The sequence below is a fragment of the Mustela putorius genome, unplaced genomic scaffold (genome assembly GCF_011764305.1).
Source record: "Mustela putorius furo isolate JIRA1106 unplaced genomic scaffold, ASM1176430v1.1 tig00537255_pilon_pilon_pilon, whole genome shotgun sequence".
Lineage (NCBI taxonomy): Eukaryota > Metazoa > Chordata > Mammalia > Carnivora > Mustelidae > Mustela > Mustela putorius.
Genome location: NW_025422394.1, coordinates 1,996,770 through 2,016,306, shown reverse-complemented (window position 1 = coordinate 2,016,306; position 19,537 = coordinate 1,996,770). Strand labels below are relative to the sequence as shown.

Sequence of the window (19,537 nt, the reverse complement as noted above, 5' to 3'; positions counted from 1 at the left end):
GGCTGTGGTCTTGGGATCGAGCTCCATATCAGGCTCCCTGCTCAGTGGGAAGTCTGCTTCTCTCTCCCACTCCCCACTGTTTGTGCTCTCTCTCAAAGAGATAGTGTCTTTCTTGAAACTTCCACTCTAATGAGCAGACCTACAATGTGCCAGATAGTTTACAAGGTGATGCTTTGTATATCTTTACGTTGCTCAGTGCTTTGTGTAATACAGACTGGGCTGCCAGATCGCTTCACAGGTTAGACCTGTTTGGGAACTGATGAGAATGAAGACTGCAACCTGGAAAAGGTTACATGCATGTTGGTTTACCGCGGACACAAAGAAAAAGCAGGGCAATGGACACCTAAGAAAAAAATACATGATGTTAGAGTGGCTCTAACTAGTAGCATCTCCCCTGTTCCTTACAAAGTTACACCGAAAGTCTGGGCCCTATGCAGAGTAAGACACAAACCGGGTTGGCCGAAAACCGTGGTCTACTACCTTTTAGGTGGTTGACAAAGAGATGGGGAGTAGTTTTATCAGTCCATGTTTGGTTTTTTAGACCCCAATTTCTTGCTGCAACAATTACATAACCTAGTTACTAACATAGTATTTTTCTTCTGATGATTTTGGACCTACTCAGTAAGTCAGCAACCTGGACATGGCTAACCAGAAAGACATTCAGTTAAAGCTTCAAGAAAGAACTCAGTAGCACTGTTACTAATAAAAACCATGGAAAACTTTTGAACTAGTTTACCTAGTTGGTGAAAGCTAATGGAAATAAAATGCTGAAAACCTAAGTGATTTCTAGATTGTTCTTCCGACTCATTAACTTTGCTGTTTTTTTTTAAAAGATTATTTATTTATTTATTTGACAGACAGAGATCACAAGTAGGCAGAGAGGAGGAAGCAGGCTCCCCGCAGAGCAGAGAGCCCGACGTGGGGCTCGATCCCAGGACCCTGAGATCATGACCCGAGCCGAAGGCAGCGGCTTAACCCACTGAGCCACCCAGGTACCCCGCTAATTGTTTCTTTTATACCTCTGCTCTTAATCTATAAAAATCTCCGCCCTGCCCCGTATAAGGCCTTAAAGCCTACTAAAGGTAGCTCGCTGTTAGCATGTAATCCCCAATGTGAAAAAGTCTTAGAAAATGATTTCTTAGGTATAAATTCCTAATAACAAATTTTGTTATAAGAAAAGTCTATGATTTTATTTTCCGTTTTTTGAAAATAGTTTTCAGGGAAAAAAAATGATAGAACACAGAAAAAAACTTGAAATCTCTCATTGAACTATGAACTCAGCAGAGGAAGAGACTTTGAATTCTCCTTCTGAAAGAAGAAATCACTTCCAAAATGTCCCTTGCTCGTGTAAATCTTTCCCAAGTTTGATGTACTTCATCTCATAAAAGGAACATGATTTTTTTTTTTAATCATTTAAAATGAAAGAAATAAAATAGGGAAGATGGGTCTCTTGTGTTATACATTTTTAGAGAAAGGTTACATCTTTAAAGCAGCTTTGTAATCCTCAGAGCTGCGTCCTCATCTATTAAAAACTAGCAAGTTGTATTCATTCAAGTACCTTAATTCACGGTACTTCATATAGTTTTATAGATGGAAGGAGGCCCAAACAAAAACAAAACAGAACAAAACAAAACAAAACAAAAACAGCTAGCACAGAGCTGTAAACAAAAAATAAAACAACTTTAAAATATTGATTACTATGAGGTGGAATCAAATGAAAATTAACGCTGGATGACAAAACAAATCTCTAATTACATAAATAAGTCCTATCATGCGCTGAAAATTTCCACTATCAGAATTTCCCGGTTACAATAAGGAAATACGTAAAAGGGGAACGTAAGTAAACATGGTAATTTGGTTCTTTTCAGGTCTACTGGTCCAACTGCCAGCTACGTTGAGTGTCCGGGTTTTCAACGAAGTGTGACCAGTTCTTCTGAAGAGGTCGGGTGAATAGCAACCGTGTTGTCAAAGTCAGCTTTTGTTGCACCCATTTTAACCGCAACAGCAAAACCTTGCAGCATTTCATCACACCCGATTCCTTGCATATGGATCCCAACCACCTGGAGCAAAAAAAAGAAAAACGCTTTAAGTAACATTTTTATTAGGTAGATTAATACTTTTTTTTTAAAGATTTTATTTATTTATTTATTTGACAGGCAGAGAGGCAGGCAGAGAGAGAGGGAGGAGGAAGCAGGCTCCCCATGGAGCAGAGAGCCCGATGCGGGGCTCGATCCCAGGACCCTGGGATCATGACCTGAGCCGAAGGCAGAGGCTTTAACCCACATTTTTTACTTGTCATGCGAGATACGTGATATTTTAAAACCTCTAAGACACCTGAGTCTCTTATCTGGACATGGAAGGACACAGGGTACTATGCAGTCCTGCATCCATGTCCCTCCCCAGCAACCCCCCACAGCCCTTACCGCTCAGGCCCCTCCGGCTTTCCTTCTGTCCAGAGTGTTCACTGTGCTCTCTCCTTTGCACAAGCTGTTCCCTCTGTCCGGACAACTTTTCCTTCCCTTTTGAGTTAAGCCCATTCATTCCTCTGATAGCTCCATTCGCCTTCCCAACCAAGTCAAACTGTCTATCATGTGATCTCCAGCACCACTCTCTCTCTTTCATGACTCTCCCCCTACAATGTTCTATTTCTCTGGGGACTAGAATTACAGCCCATCCTCCCTGCAGATTTTAGTCTCTACACAGAGGGGACCTGCCTACATTTGCTCCCACTCTCTCCACAGGACCATGCACAAGATCGCCCTCACGCGGCCCTTCGTCCATACACACTGCATGACCACACGGAGGACCATTAAGAGGTATCTGTTTCACATAGCATTTTCCAGTTGGTTCTCAATCATTTTAAAACTGTGTTAATTGTTAATATTCCCCTCCAGCAAATATTCTTACCAAAGTGAGAAAGTATAAAATTTAGCTATAAAAATACTTTGGTTAAAAATAAATCAAGAATAGGGGTGCCTGGGTGGCTCAAGCCGCCTATGCCTTCGGCTCAGGTCATGATCCCAGGGTTCTGGGATCGAGCCCCGCATCAGGCTCTCTGCTTAGCAAGGAGCCGGCTTCCTCCTCCTCTCTCTCTCCTGCCTCTCTGCCTTCTGTAATCTCTGTCAAATAAATAAATAAAATCTTTAAAAATAAATGAATAAATAATATACTACTGAGGCGCACCTGGGTGGCTCAGTTATTAAGCATCTGCCTTCAGCTCAGGTCATGATCCCAGGACCCCAGGATCAAGCCCTCCATTAGGCTCCCTGCTTAGGGTGAGCCTGCTTCTCTCTTTCCCTCTGCCTACTGTTCCCTTGGCTGTTCTCTGTCTCTCTGTCAAATAAATAAATCTTTTAAAAAAGAAAGAAAAAAACACACTACTGAATTCTATACTTACCATGATTAGGATGGTAAATTTTATGTTCTGTTTTTTTACAATTAAAAAAAGTATATCTCAATTTACAACAAAAAAGTCCCAAACCATACATATATAACACAGCCAGATTTTTCTTAGATATTGTGATCTAAACTGAATTTACAAAGAGCTTTTGGGGATGGCACGAACTTTACAGGATTCCTCTCCACATCCCAGTTCTTAGTCTTTGGTAGTCTGTCAAGTAATGTTTATCAAATGAATGAATGATAAAAGGCATGAAGAAATAACCGATTAAGAGAAAAGAAGAGACCTCACTGATCCAATATATGAACATCTTAGACTATTCAGGAACATTCAGGGCCAGAAAACAGCAACTTCTGTTTTGCTGCTCACTTTACTCATCTTCTTTGCTCTGATTCTCTGCTTCTGTCAATCTTCAGTGACGCTGATTTCTATAATACAAGGATTATGTCTTCTGGCTTTTGATTTACAGGGTCACCGAATCACATACAGACTACGTTCTTTTTGACAAAAGAAACGACACCTGAATCTTTAACTAAGCCGCTGTCCCTTCACAGAGCCACGTTCCCAGGGCATTCTGCCATGTCCCGCTGTAATATTTAATTCAATTTGTAAAAAAGCCCCATGGGGGGCGCCTGGGCAGCTCAGGTCATGATCCTAAGGTCCTGGGATCCAGCCAGGGTCAGGCTCCCTACTCAGCAGGAAGCCTGCTTCTCCCTTACCCACTCCTCCTGCTTGTGTTCCCTCTCTCACAGTCTCTCTCTGTCAGATTAATTAATTAACTAATTAATTTTAAAAGCCCCAAAGGTTGACTAATACCCAAACAAACCTATTATAAAAATTATTTTTAAAAAAATCTGTTCAAATTCAAACCTGTTTAAAATCTAAATCACAATGAGATACCACTTTGTATCCAGTGGGATGGTTCCAACTAAAGACAAGTAACAAGTCGCAAGGGGCTGGGGGCACCAGAACCCTCACACAGGGCTGTAGCCACTCTGGAAAACAGTCAGTCACTTCCTCAAAACATTAAACCAAAACTAGGTAAGTGGTATCCCAGAAAATTTTATTGAATAAGCGCTCTCTTCTTCCCTGATTGGCTATGTTAAATCTAAATTAATCTTCCGGTAAGTTCTTATACTTACCAGTATTTCTAAGGGGTCTATCTATTCTAACCTATAGGTCCATGACAGTGAGCTTTTCTGTGGTTTTCAAACTTTCCTGTTTTAAAAGCATAAATATATGGAACCTTCTGTCTTTTTTATTTTTAAAAGTTTTTATTTGTTCATTTGAGAGAGACAGAGAGAGCGTACAAGCAGGGGGAGAGGCAGAAGGGGAGGGAGAAGCAGGCTCCCCACTGAGCAGGGAGCCGGAAGTGGGACTCGATCCCAGGACTCCAGGATCATGACCTGAGCCAAAGGCAGACGCTTAACTGAATGAGCCACCCAGGTGCCCCTGGAACCTTCTTTCTTAAAGAAATATTACAAAGTGTCGGGGGCAGCTATGTACATAGCAGACAACATGGCGCTTGCGCCTGCGGCTAAACAGAGGACTTGCGCACCACCTGAAAAATGATTGGCTATGCCCAGAACAGGAAGCCCGTGGACACCGCGTGCCTTTTATCATGCTAAGTACTGATCATGCTCCCTTTCACGTGTACAGCCTGCTGATTGGAGGAGAGGGGATATAAATAGGGGTAAACATCCGGGTAAGGGGAGAACAATAAAGATTTGCAAGCTTGTCGCTCCGTGTCTCCTGGTCATTCTTGCTAGTATATGTAGGCAGATAAAAGTAGGACTGCACCAGCTCAAACAGAGGAGGCTTAACTCTTTACTTGGTCTCCCCTCTCCCGATCCTGCCAAATACCCCCATCCTTGCCAAGTGTGAAGACATTTTTCCCATACCTTTTCCTCTGCAGTGGCACAAACCATTTTCATCACACATTTTGTTTTCCTTTTGGTAACCGCATGATACATTGGGGTAAAGGTGGTTGAATAGGTCTTCACATTTTCTTTTCCATATTTATAGATGGCCTCATCTATAATGCACAGGGGGGAAAAAGCATCTGTCACAAACCTAAATAATTTCACTGAGCTGTTGAAGAGAGAGATGACCAGAAATATATAATCTGAGTAAAATCATGAGAAAATATCAAAGAAAACTACAAAGAGGGACATTCTGTAACATAAATGCCAATGTCATGAGAGACAAAGGAAAGGCTAAGGAATTTCTGTCTCTCTTTTTTTTTAATATTTTATTTATTTATTTGACAGAGAGAGAGAGATCACAAGTAGGCAGAGAGGTAGGCAGAGAGAGGAAGGGAAGCAGGCTCCCTGCTGAGCAGAGAGCCCGATGCGGGGCTGGATCCCAGGACCCTGGGATCATGACCTGAGCTGAAGGCAGAGGCTTTAACCCACTGAGCCACCCAGGTGCCCCAGAATTTCTGTCTCTTGATTAAAGGAGACCAAAGGGGTAAGAAAACAAATACAATGCATTACATGCTGGACTGAATACTGACATTCGGGGAAAAAGTGTTAAAAATGACATTGTTTAAGGGGCAGCTGGCTGGCTCAGTTGGTTGAACATATGACTCTTGATCTGGAGGTTTTGAGTTTGAGCCTCATGTTGGCTACAGAGATTACTTTAAAAAGAAAAAAAACCTAAAGAATAAAAAAAGAAAGGAAAAAATGCAATATGTAAAATGCAAAAATGCATTTTTGCAATGCAAATGCAAAATGCAAAAATTATAAAAATGCAATGCAAAAAATTAGCAATATATGAGTAAGATCTAAAGTCTGCATAATATTATATGAATTTATTTCTTTTTTATTACCTTTTTTGTAAACTGAAGCATTATGACATAATATTGTTAGTTTCAGGCATGCAACATACTGATTCAACAATTATAAATATGACAAAATGCTCACCATGATTAAGTGTAGTCACCATCTGTCAGCATACAAAGTTATTTTAATATTAATAGCTATATTCCCTGTGCTGTGTTTTTCATTCCCATGACTTGTTTATTTTATAACTCGAGGTCTAGACCTCTTAATCCCCTTTACCTATTTTCCCTATCCCTGCATATTGTAATACATATTGTAATGTATTGAAATGTCGTCTTTTGAAAACTGTATCTTGCTTATGTAAAGGAATGGACTCGTTCCCAGGAAACAGATATTGAAGCATGTGTGTGTTTGTGTGTAGAGAAAAACTATGGTAAAGCAAAAATGTTATGGGTATACATAGTCCTTTGTAGTACAGTAGTCTCCTACTATGCACAGGGAAAACATTCCAGGTCCCCAGTGGATGCCTGAAACTGGATAATACCAAAGCCTCTGTATACTGTTCTTCCTATACCTACATATCTATGATAAAGTTTAATTTGTAAGTTAGGTACAGTGGATTAACAATTAACTGATATTAAAAACAACTATAGTACACTGTAAAAAAAGTTACATGAATGTGGTCTCTCCCAAAATGCCTTATCATACTGCACTCACCCTTATTGTGATGATGTGAGGTGACAAATGCCTGTGTGGTGAGATGAAGTGAGGTGAGTGACGTAGGTGCTGTGACCCAGCGTTAGGCTACTCCTGACCTTCTGACGATAAGTCAGGAGGATCATCTCCTTCCAGACCACGGTTGGTCACGGCGAACCAACCATGGAAAGTGAAACTGCAGATAAGGGGACTATACTATATTTTTGCAGCTTTTCTTTAAATTTTAAATTAGTTCAAATAAGAAAGCTAAAAAAAGGCAAAGAGACAAAAAGGGTGGTGTGGGGAAAAGGAATTCTACTCTCCAAGTGTTAGCAGTTAAGGAGGAAACTGGAATTATGACAAGAGGCCATGCCAGAAAGGAGTGGAATTTAGGGAGTGAAGATAGGTTTAGTCAACAACCTCCCCCTGAAGTTCCAGGGAAGACGGAAATTACAAATTACCTGTGTTTTTAAATACCTACCTTCCGTGAGTCCCACTGTCCCAATCGGGGGGTGGCTGAAGACGACTGTGGGGATGTTGTCATAGTCTAATTTGGAATCTTCTTTGCATTCAAAAAGTCTATGGGCAAGTTTTCGGCCAGCAGCTATGGCAACTACAAAGATATTTAGAAATCAGCATTTCAGTTTATTGCTCACTTTAAACCACAGAATTGTTCTACTAACCATTTCCTGTTCTGGCTTAAAGTAATACTGACAAAGAGTCACACCAAAGCTCATTATAATATCTAGATCACCATAATGAAGACATACCAATGCCTTGGTTAACAATTCAAAAAACTATCAGCTTATGTGAATTCTGTACGTTCTATTGGTGGCGGGGAAGGTGGGACATATTTACTAGTTCCCAATCATCTGGCAGACAGTTACCTACTGAATTAGGATATTGGCTTTTGGATACAATACGGATGAAGCAAACTATATTAGTTTTGAGCAACTGCAGTTGTACGTTATAACCTTACCCATTTCACAGTGTTTGTTTTTTTTTCCTTTAATTCCTGAGAAGGCCTCCCCAGCCTCCCCCTATCTACCACGTACATCATGGCTCCTCCTCCCTGGCTAGTCCTGATGGATTAGGGCTCTGCTTAGCAAGGATAAAGACCATGATCCTGGATAATGAATGATTCCACACTCTCCCTCGCTGTCCAAAGGGACTCTGGGCTCCTTTGGTTCTGATATTATCTCAATCGCCAATTACACACTTAGTCATGCTGCTACTGACTTGACAGAGTAAGTTGTTTTTTTTTTTTTAAGTTGGAGCCCAACGTGGGGCTTGAACTCACCACCCTGAGATCATGACTTGAGCTGAGATCAAGAGTCAGATGCTTTTTTTTTTTTTTTAAAGATTTTATTTATTTATTTGTCAGAGACAGAGGGAGAGAGAGCGAGCGAGCACAGGCAGATAAAGAGGCAGGCAGAGGCAGAGGGAGAAGCAGGCTCCCTGCTGAGCAAGGAGCCCGATGTGGGACTCGATCCCAGGACCCTGGGATCATGACCCGAGCCGAAGGCAGCTGCTTAACCAACTGAGCCACCCACGCGTCCCAGATGCTTTTTTTTTTTTTTTTGACGCTTAATCAACTGAGCCACCCAGGAGCCCACATAAGACTTTTTTATGTTTATTTTTTAAATTACTTTTACTTCTTATTTTTTTAAAGTTTATTCTCCTTAGCCTGTTTTTAATCTCGTATTTAGAAAAAAAAATGCCTACATTAGCAAAAGCATCAGTTATTAATTTTGTTGATTTCACATTTTTTTCCCAAAATAAGGTATTGGTAGGATACATAAGAAATTTTCTTTGATATAATTTTCAACAATTAGATTATTGTCAAGTTTTTGAAACTTTGCTTGTTTATTTTGCTTTGGCTAAAAGAACTTCCTGAAGGAGCTATAAGGCTTTGGGCAAGTGACTGCAGTAACTTCCCAGTCTGACAAAAGACCCAGGACCATTTTAGAAAGACTGGTGAGTTAGCACAGGGGTACAGAGTGAAAGCAGCTGGAGCGATGTTACTAATACAGGTGGGGCAAAGAGCTTGGAATGGTGCCAGTTAACTCAGGAAGTAGATTGGGGTATGGGATGAAGGAAGTTGGGTTGATCTTCGTCGTTATAATAAATAATCAGGGCACCTGGCTAGCTCAGTGGGTAAAGCATGTGACTTTCAAATCTCAGGATCATGAGCTCAAGCCTCATGTTGGGTATGGAGCCTACTTTAAAAAATAAATTAAAAAATACATGCACACAAATAAAAATGAAGACCTTAAAAAAAAAAAAAAGGACTACATAATCATACAAGAATGCCACTCTACATTGCTTCTTCCCAAAGCCACCTCCTTCCACGGTCACCCCATGCAACTGAGATTCTAACTTAGTCTCTTCAGAAGAAAGAAGCTGTCGTCTCAATAACAATTTCAATCTTCACTAAAGCACTTTTAGTCTTTTAAGGAAAACTAAGTATTAGTCAGAAAACACCAGGTACCGAACGATTTCCGTACATTATTATTTTGCCCACATTAAGACACTCATCCTTTCAACTTTGCTTAAGTTGAACAGACTGTGAATGGCTCAACAGTTTCTACAACCCGCAGAGCTTCCCTTACCCGAGAAAAGAGAAACAGTACCTGGAGTAAGAAGAGCTTTTCCACACACATCCCCAACAGCATAGATGCCTCTGACGCTGGTATTCTGGAACTCATCTACTATGATATGACCTTTGTCATCAGTTTGAATCCCCTAAAAAAGTGAAAGGCTATCATGTCACTATTTGGCCTATCTACCAAAAAAGGCAAACCCAATCTCTGGATCTTCAGTTCAAGCACCTTCTCAGCCTGAATCTGAAAACCGCAACACTCAACCACAAGATGAAAAACATTTTTTTTTATAATAGTTTTATGTATTTATTTGAGCAGGCATGAGCCAGGGTGGGGGGAGGCCGGCAGAGGGAGACAGAGGAGCAGGCTTCCCACTGAGCAGGGAGCCCGACTCAGGGCTCCATCCCGGGACCCTGGGACTATGACCCCAGGCACCCAAGATGACAACAAGTTGAGAAGTTCAGGGGCACCTGAGTGGCTCAGTCAGTTAAGCAACTGTCTGCCTTCGGCTCAGGTCACAATTTCAGTGTCCCGGGATAGAATCCCGCATCTGGCTCCCTGCTCAGTGGGGAGCCTGCTTTCCCCTTTCTGCCTGCCATTCTGCCTACTTATGATCTCTCTCTCTCTCTCTGTAATAAATAAATAAAATATCTAAAAAAAAAAAAAAAAGCTGAAAAGTTCCTATCTCTTGCTTAATTTAAAAGGTAATATTTGGGGCACCTGGGTGGCTCAGTGGGTTAAGCCTCTGCCTTCGGCCCAGGTCATAATCTCAGGGTCCTGGGATCGAGCCCCACATCAGGCTCTCTGCTCAGCAGGGAGCCTGCTTCCTGCTTGCCTGCCTCTCTGCCTAGTTGTGATCTCTCTGTGTCAAATAAATAAATAAAATCTTTTTAAATAAATAAATAAATAAATAATAAAAGGTAGTATTTTATCCAATTTTGAAGTATATAACAGGACTCGCCTTTGCAATACAATTCAGCTGGTCAGGTAAAACATGAAAAGGAAATACTCAACTCTCAGATGCGCTACTTCCTACTGCTGTGGAGTCCATCAAAGACAGCGTTTTCAAACTTTCAAACTTTTCCCACTGAATGGGGGCACTTGGGTGGCTCAGTGAGTTACACATCTGACTCCCGGTTTTGTCTCAGGTCGTGATCTACCAGTTGTGGGATCAAACCCTGTGCTACACTCTGCGCTCAGTGTGGAGTTGGCTTCGGATTCTCTCCTTCCCACCCACTCTCTTTTTCATATTATATAAATAAATAAAATCTGGGTGGGGACCCTTTTTCCACTGAAGCACTCCTCTTGAAGTGCACTAATTCATAACTTAGAGGGGTTAGCCTGAAGCAGTCATCAAAAGCAGGCTTGTTTGAAGCTTACCGTTTTAATTTTTAAGATTTTATTTATTTGACAGAGAGACACAGCAAGAGAGGGAACACAAGCAGGAGAACACCAAGCGAGGAGCCCAATATAGGGCTCAATCCCAGGACTCTGGGATCATGACCTGAGCTGAAGATAGATGCTTAACAACTCAGCTACCCAGGCGCCCCACCATTTTAATTTTTAAAAATCCAAATAAATTCGGTATTCTCTCTAAAACATACTGATGTTTCCTTAACCAAATATTTTTCCTGCATACTGAGTCAAATTTTAGCTCCAAAAAGATGTGGCATGCTTATCTTGTGGCTTTGCAGATCCCACCTGTATAAACTCCCATGTGAGAAGAAAAAGAGTGGAAATAGAAAACACAGTGGTTAAGAGTACGACCTTTAGACAGAGACCTGGTTCAAATCCCAGCTCTGCCACTTACCAGCTATGGGACCTTGTATAACTGCCTATTTATTTACAAATACTTGAGCTTCTAGTACAAATGAGGCATTAACCTGGTCACTGTAAATAGTGGTAAGTAATACAGATATCCTCCCTACCCCACAGAATTACAGCCTGGTAGACTGTTTATTATTAGTGTGCTGCTTCTGGTTACTTTGTCCTTAGCCCTTAAAGAGTTGTGGGCAAGATTAAAGTGGGTTAGTAACAAAGTATAGGTTGACAAGACCTATACATGGTAAAAATGTTTATTTGCATCATGCAAATATATATTAATACTGAATAAGACTGAAAACTTTCATCTAATTTTTTAAAGATTCAGGAAAATATTTGAAAGGTTGAAAACTCAACCTACCAAAGCCTGTATCTATACAATGACAAAATATCTCTTGAAAGGTGAAAACCTGGATAATATAAAACAGAGAACCAGTTTAACTAGATTTCACCAAATAGTAATTAAAAACAAGGAAACATCTCCCTGGATATTTTTACTTTTTAAAATACTGAACAACACCTTTTATGAAATGAAAAAATAATGATAAAGGATATTACTATTAGAACATAAATTAAGGGGCACCTGGGTGGCTCAGTGGGTTAAAGCCTCTGCCTTCGGCTCAGGTCATAATCCCAGGGTCCTGGGATCGAGCCCCGCATCAGGCTCTCTGCTCAGTAGGGAGCCTGCTTCCTCCTCTCTCTCTCTGCCTGCCTCTCTGCCTACTTGTGACTTCTATCTGTCAAATAAATAAATAAAATCTTTTTAAAAATAAATTAATTAATTAAAATGTTACACACTGCTCAAGAAGGCCTATCAAATATATAAACCACAAACATAAAATAATCCTGTTATTACTTGCAGAGTAGTATAGCCTATCAGGAAAATCCTTACCATCATCAAAAAGAGCAGCTGGTTAACATGGACTGAATTCATACAACCAGCCAGCATCTAAATGAATCCCTTTGTGGAGCACCTGGGTGGCTCAGTCGGTGCAGCGTCTCCATCTGGCTCGGGTCATGATCTCAGAGTCCTGGGATCCAGTCCCACGTTGGGCTCCCTGCTTGGCATGGAGTCTGCTTCTACCTCTCTCTCTACCTCTTCCCTCCCCCATTAGTGCTCTCTCTCACTTTCTCTCTCCCAAATAAAGAAATAAACTAATTACTTTGCATGCATAATCTATAACCCAGTGAGACAAGTACTGTTTTTATCCCTATACTTATGTGAAGCAATTGAAACTTAAAAAGAGTAATGAAGCTGCTTGCTGAAGGCCACACAACAGGTAAGTAACAGAACTAAGACTCAAAACTGGGTCAAACTCTTGAGACCTAGACCCCAAGCTACTACAGGAGACTTGGAAAACAAAACAAAACAAAACAAAACAAAATTTAAAAGAACAACTCAGAATATTAATTACAACACTGGTAAGCTGGCTTCACATCTACTTCCATCCCCAAGTGCCCAAAATATCCAGGATTGACTGACACACCCAATAATCGAGATTAGGTTACAGATGATAAGGAATCATTGCAAGGTTTAAAGAGCCAGTATCATTGTAAAAAGGAAATCTGTAAGGAAGCGGCTAGTCAGGGCAGAGACCTGATCTAGGATGATCACATTAAAAAGGTAAAACAGTATTTTTTTCAGTTTTAAGAAGCAAGGGGATTTGATGACAAATGATGCACGGATTAAAGAGAAAAAAATCTAACCCAACAAAAGTTTAGGGGTCAAGGGGGTGGGGAACACAGAAGTGCTAAATATTCAAGTGTTTTGGTTAGACTAAGCTTACCACTTTGTTTAAATTCAGGCCACTGGAGTTTGGGTCCCGCCCAATGGCCCACAGCAGACAGTCAACATCCGGAATCGTGGTCAAGGTGGGTTTCCTACCAGGAACCGAGGTAACCATGCACAGTTCCAAGCCGGAGGGAGTCTTCTTCACTTCCTTGACCTATTGGCAAATAAAACGTATTAATTTGGGGAGAGGGAGAGAAGACGGAAAACGAAGAGGAAATTAGAACCCTTAACACTTAAAAATTCTCCACCAGATCCTACATGTGGATCCTTGATGCTGACACATTCACTTTTGCTCAAAGGACGCCAACAACGCAACTTCTAGGAGCCTAGACTGTTTCCTAGGTTGGCCCGAATTATAAGGCGAAGGCCAGAAGTGTCCGTTCTGTCAACACCCTAATGCCCTAATGCTTCAGCTTAAAAACAAGGTTTTTTAAACTGTGCTTCTTAAAAAACATGATAAAATCTTTTTTTTTTTTTTAAGATTTTATTTATTTGTCAGAGAGAGAGAGGGAAAGAGAGAAAGCACAGGCAGACAGAAAGGCAGGCAGAGACAGAGGGAGAAGCAGGCTCCCTGCTGAGCAAGGAGCCCGATGTGGGACTCGATCCCAGGACGCTGGGATCATGACCTGAGCCGAAGGCAGCTGCCTAACCAACTGAGCCACCCAGGCATCCCAAAAAACATGATAAAATCTTAAGTCACAAATCTAATAAGCACAGTGCTGGCGACTAGAGGATGGGGAGAAAACAGGCCGCAGTGGCATTGCTAAGAACCTCACTCACACCTCATGGTCAGTATTTCTCCTGGATGTTCCTCATCAGCACAGGGAGGGGGTGAGAATTGGATCAGAAGAGCCAGGTGCACAGTCTGGTGAAGATCCCAAGGGGGTTCTGTCTCCACTACCAGGTTAACACTTCTATATTCACATTTATTACTGTATTTGATGGGGCCATCGCTGAGAGGGTGCAGCTCGAGAGACAAAATTGCTTTTGCAAGCCTAATGCTACACAAAAAATGAAATTCAGTGATTCCAAAGAAGTAGAGTACTCTGTAAGTCTGTCCATTTGCAGAACTCAAAGGGGAGCACTTTAAAAACAGAGTCCATAATATTATTCTCTGAAAAAGAAATACAATCCTCAAAAATAAGCATGTTCGATAAGGCATTTGAGCACGTACACACACACACACACACACACGAGTTGTAGTTTTAACTAGATTTAACTACCAGATTTCTAATCTTTTATACCTTGACTTTACTAACATATTGAGAAATACAGCTGCTTAGGATAAAGAAAAGAATTGGTAGTACTCTAGAAAGGGATACTTTGACTGGGGGAGACACAGAGTTTGCGTTTATTAAACACTCAGGTGGAACCAATAGCATAAAGTGGGATTCACAACACACACAGGAATAAGGGCTATAAACATGTCTGAGGCTCAGCCATACCTGTGAGTACTTCAGGACCTCTATGCCAGAATTCTCCAGCTCTTCAGTGCAGTTTGAACTGATAATGGAATCAAAATTTCTAAGTACCTGTATACAAACAAAGGCACCAGAGAGATGGGTGGTGGGAAAGGAATAAAATTTAAATGAAGATAACATTACAAACTTGGTACCCAAATATCTGCATCCTGCCTCCTATCTCCTCTTTCCTTCATGGCCATATTGTAAGAGGAGTTTCGATCTGTTTTCCTACATCACCACCAAGGTCTGTATTATGTCTGATTTCACGCAGTCCCGTTTTAGAGTTAAACAGACAGGCAGCCTTCGGGCTTCTATTCTCTTTGCCATGTCCCTCTCAAGCCTGCTGCATTTCCCCATAATTATGTCTTTGGAACAGAAATTCTCCTTCCAAGGCAGCTTCTACTCTTGTATGATTTAAGGAAGCAAAATCTCCTTATTTATGCAAAAAAGTCAAGACCATGGCCCTGCAGAGGTCTTTGTGATAATCCACCTGCAACAAACCCCAGGTGGGGTGAAGATAGGAGGTCATGAGTTATTCATAGGATAGTTCTAGAACGGACTCACACCAGGACAGGGAAGAGGAGAATCAGCCTGATGTTTGGAGAATGGGGGTTGGCAAGGGGAGGAAACCCAAGTGCATATGCAAATGAGCTGGTTTTCCAAATGCAGGGATTATCCACTCTACTGATAATAGTGCTGCGGTTTATTTCCTTACTTATACATTAAATTAAGGCTGTCAATCCCTCTGCCTCTCTCCTTCCTTCCAGTTTTCTGGATATATTCCTGCGATGCAAAATAACATAACATTTACCTAGGGGAGACATTCTTCAGGATATAAATCTCCTGCAGGTAAATTATATGATAAGTCTCAAGGCCAAAGAGAAAGTTCCTTTAAGTACATGTCGACTGGGGTTATTAATTTCCCTTGTCTCCCTCTATTTACTCAAATAATCAAGAATTAGAATCGTAGCATTTGAATCGTTAGGAATCTGATAAATATTCCTAAAGAATTAAATGACTTGCTCAAATCACACGCTTGTTAAGGTCAAACAGATTCTTAGGCCAACACTTTTTTTTTTTTTTTTTAAGATTTTATTTATTTATTTGACAGAGAGAGATCACAAGTAGGCAGAGAGGCAGGCAGAGAGAGAGAGGAGGAAGCAGGCTCCCCGCTGAGCAGAGAGCCCGACGCAGGACTCAATCCCAGGACCCTGAGATCATGACCTGAGCCGAAGGCAGCGGCTCAACCCACTGAGCCACCCAGGCGCCCTTTTAGGCCAACACTCTTGTGATTGCCTGGAACCATGTCCCTGAAAGCTCAAAACTGTACCAAAACCCAGTGGGTACTATCATGATGAATCAAAAAAACACAAGAAACAAAAAACAAAAAATAAACAAAAAAACAAAAACAAAAACAGGGGTGCCTGGGTGGCTCATTAGGTTAAGCATTTGGCTAAGGTCATAATCCTAGGGTCCTGAGATCGAGCCCCGCATTGGGCTCCCTGCTTGGTGGGGAGCCTCCCTTTGCCTCTGCCTGCCGCTCCCCCTGCTTATGCTCTCTATCAAATAAATAAATACAATCTTTAAAAAAAAAAAAACATATAAAGCAACACTTCACCAAATAATGACATACAGGCTGCACTGGCAGAAACCGCTGATCCATGAACATGTCTGAACTGCATGGGCACACCTATGCAGTTGTTTTTTTTTTTTTTAAAGATTTTATTTATTTATCAGAGGAGGGGAGGGAGAGCGAGCACGGGCAGACAGAATGGCAGGCAGAGGCAGAGGGAGAAGCAGGCTCCCTGCTCAGCAAGGAGCCCGATGTGGGACTCGATCCCAGGACGCTGGGATCATGACCTGAGCCGAAGGCAGCTGCTTAACCAACTGAGCCACCCAGACGTCCCTGCAGTTTTTTTTTACAGTATGATATTGTAAATGTGTTTTCTCTTATGATTTTCTTTTTCTTTAAGTAAGCTCTACACCCAGTGTGGGGCTTGAACTCATGACCCTGGATCAAGAGTCACATGGTCTCTCATTGAGCCAGCCAGGCGCCCCTCTCTTAAGACTTTTTTTTTTTTTAGAGAGAGGGAAAGGGAGAGAGAGAATCCTAAGCAGGTTCCACGCCCAGCATGGAGCTGGATGCCAGGCTCAATCTCATAACCCTGAGATCATGGCCTAAGCTAAATTCAATAGTCAGATGCTTAAACAACAGAGCCACCAAGGTGCCCCTCTTTTGATTTTCTTAGCAACATTTTCTTTTCTCCAGCATACTTTATTGTAAGAATCTGACATAACACATATAAGAAATACATGTTAACTGTTTATGTTACTGGTGAGGCTCCAGGTCAAGGTCAACAGTAGGCTATTAGTAGTTGTAGGGAGTCAAAAGTTGCACTTGGATTTTTCCACTGCACAGGGGGTCAGGACACCTAACCTCCAAGTCATTCAAGGGTCAACTGTACTGTCCTTGGCTTTCTAAGCCCTCAACTAACCCTCAGTTATGATGCTAATTTGCAGTTGCAAAACTTTGGCCTTAATTTCTTCATCTGTAAAATGACATTCAGTAAGATGATCTGTAAGCTTCCTTTATTATTATTTTGTGATAAATAATATATAACATTAAATTTACCAACTTAACCATTTCTAAGGATACAGTCCTGGAGTGTTATGTCTACTCATTATTGTGCCAGCCATCTCCAGAACTTGACTTCTTACAAAACTGAAACTCTACACTCTATTAAACAGCCCTCAGTCCTGGTAACCCACCATTCTACTTTGTTTTTATGAGTTTGACTAGATACCTCATATAAGGGAAATCATAAGATTTGTCTTTTTGTGACTGGTTTACTTCATTTGGCGTAATGTTCTCCAAGTTCATCCATGTTGTAGTCCGAGTCAGAATGCCCTTCCTTTTAAAGCTGAATAATATTCTACCATATGATATACACATTTTCTTGATTCATTCATCTGTCAACGGACACTTGGGCTGCTTCATTGATGCCTGGGCTCTTGTGAATAGTGCTGCCATGAACACAGGTGTGCAATCATCTTTGATACATTTGCTTTTAATGCAAACACTGTAGTGAATTTTTTTTTTTTAAGATTTTATTTTATTTGACAGACAGAGATCACAAGTAGGCAGAGAGGCAGGTAGAGAGAGAGGGAAGCAGGTTCCCTGCTGAGCAGAGAGGCCGGATGCAGGGCTCGATCCCAGGACCCTGAGATCATGACCTGAGCCGAAGGCAGAGGCTTTAACCCACTGAGCCACCCAGGCGCCCCTGTAGTGAATTTTTTTGACCGAGTGTTATTAATCCAACACTACCCTCTGATCATACAAAACTGATTTCCAGAATAAGAAATTAATATGACAGTCTGTTCAATTTAACTAGTATTTATATTTAAGCCTGCAGGTTTCCTTTTAAGGCACCTGACACCACCTACTACTTCAGGATGAAAATACCAGCCAGTTTGATCCAATCAAAATCATTATCAGCTGATAGCTGATAAGGACATACAGCCCAATTCAAAGGGCTTCTCTGCAGTTCCATGCAGAATAAACCAACTGACTTCCACATGCTTTACACCCTGGTCTTTAATATTCTCAGGGTAGATTTTTTTAAAAGATTCAAGCAAAGGAAAGGGAAAAGGAAAAAAGCAAAGAATTTACCTTATCATGCCGTATCATTAGTGATGTCTTTGAACCCAGAGCGGAAAGAATGCCAGCTATCTCTACAGCAATGTAGCCCGCGCCGACAATGACACTGCGGCTAAAATGAGAGAGAGGGTTAGTATTTTTAAATAAACGGATTTTGGAATAATTTAAGATTTACAGAAAAGTTGAAAAAATAGTACAGAGGTGTCCCGTATACACTCTGCCCTGTTCTCCAAGTTAACATCTTGCAGGATCACGGTACACTTGTCAAAACCAAGAAATGGAGGTTGGTACATTGCTACTGACTGAACTCCAGACTTATTCAGACGTCACCAGTTTTTCCATTCATTTCCTTTTGTGGCTCCAAGATTCAATCTTGGATACCACATTGCAGTTTTATGTAGAAAATGTCCCCTGTAGAAGGGAAGTATATTTTTAGCTATCAAAAGCTCTTTAGCCTCAGGGCGCCTGGGTGGTGCTGTTTGGTTGAGCAACGATTCTTGGTTTGGGCTCCAGTTGTGACCTCCCAGTTGTGAGATCGAGCCCTATGCCACGCTTCATGCTCAGCTTGGAGTCTGCTTAAAAGATTTTATCTCCCTTCCCTTCTGCTCCTCTCCCCACACTCACTCTATCTCTCAAATAAATAAATCTTTAAAAAAAAAAAAGTTCTTGGGGTACCTGGGTGGCTCAGTGGGTTAATAAGCCTCTGCCTTCTGCTCAGGTCATGATCTCAGGGTCCTGGGTTGGAGCCCCGCTGCACAGGGATCTTTGCTCAGCGGGGAGCCTGCTTCCCCCTTTCTCTCTCTGCCTGCCTCTCTGCCTGCTTGTGATCTGTCCATCAAATAAATAAAATCTTAAAAAAAAAAAAGTTCTTTTGCCTCATTTCTTCAGAGAGGGAAAAAACCTTTGAAAACTAGAGACGACTTTTTATTTTGTTTTAAAGATTTTATTTATTTATTTGACAGATGGAGATCACAAGTAGGCAGAGAAACAGGTAGAGAGAGGAGGAAGCAAGCTCCCTGCTGAGCAGGAAGCTTGATGTGGGGCTCAATCCCAGGACCTGGAAATCATGACCTAGCTGAACCAAAAGCAGGCACTGAACTGACTGACTGAGCCTCCCAGGTGCTCCCCAAGATGACTCCTTATGAGTGACCTTCATACCTAAACCTAAAACTGGCAACTAACTCACCATGATTCTTCCCTGCTCAGAACTGCCTTTTTTTTTTTTTTTAAGATTTCTATTTCTATTTATTTATTTGACAGAGAGAGAGTCAGCGAGAGAGGGAACACAAGCAGGAGGAACGGGAGAGGGAGAAGCAGGCTT

At 41.4% G+C, this 19,537-nt stretch overlaps 1 protein-coding gene across 1 annotated transcript in view; it reads right to left on the bottom strand.

The window, feature by feature from the left end:
- Window positions 1-1,168: 1,168 nt before the first annotated feature.
- The window catches only part of GSR (glutathione-disulfide reductase), a 47,944-nt gene continuing 29,575 nt past the window's right edge, over window positions 1,169-19,537 (bottom strand). The window contains exons 7-13 of the mRNA XM_045073784.1: window positions 18,229-18,328; window positions 14,541-14,627; window positions 13,091-13,249; window positions 9,513-9,624; window positions 7,361-7,492; window positions 5,302-5,435; window positions 1,169-2,060 (exon numbers count right to left, since the gene is read on the bottom strand). Of these exons, the coding sequence (XP_044929719.1) occupies window positions 1,911-2,060; window positions 5,302-5,435; window positions 7,361-7,492; window positions 9,513-9,624; window positions 13,091-13,249; window positions 14,541-14,627; window positions 18,229-18,328 (874 nt within the window). The 3' untranslated portion in view covers window positions 1,169-1,910. The remainder of the gene's footprint in view (window positions 2,061-5,301; window positions 5,436-7,360; window positions 7,493-9,512; window positions 9,625-13,090; window positions 13,250-14,540; window positions 14,628-18,228; window positions 18,329-19,537) is intronic.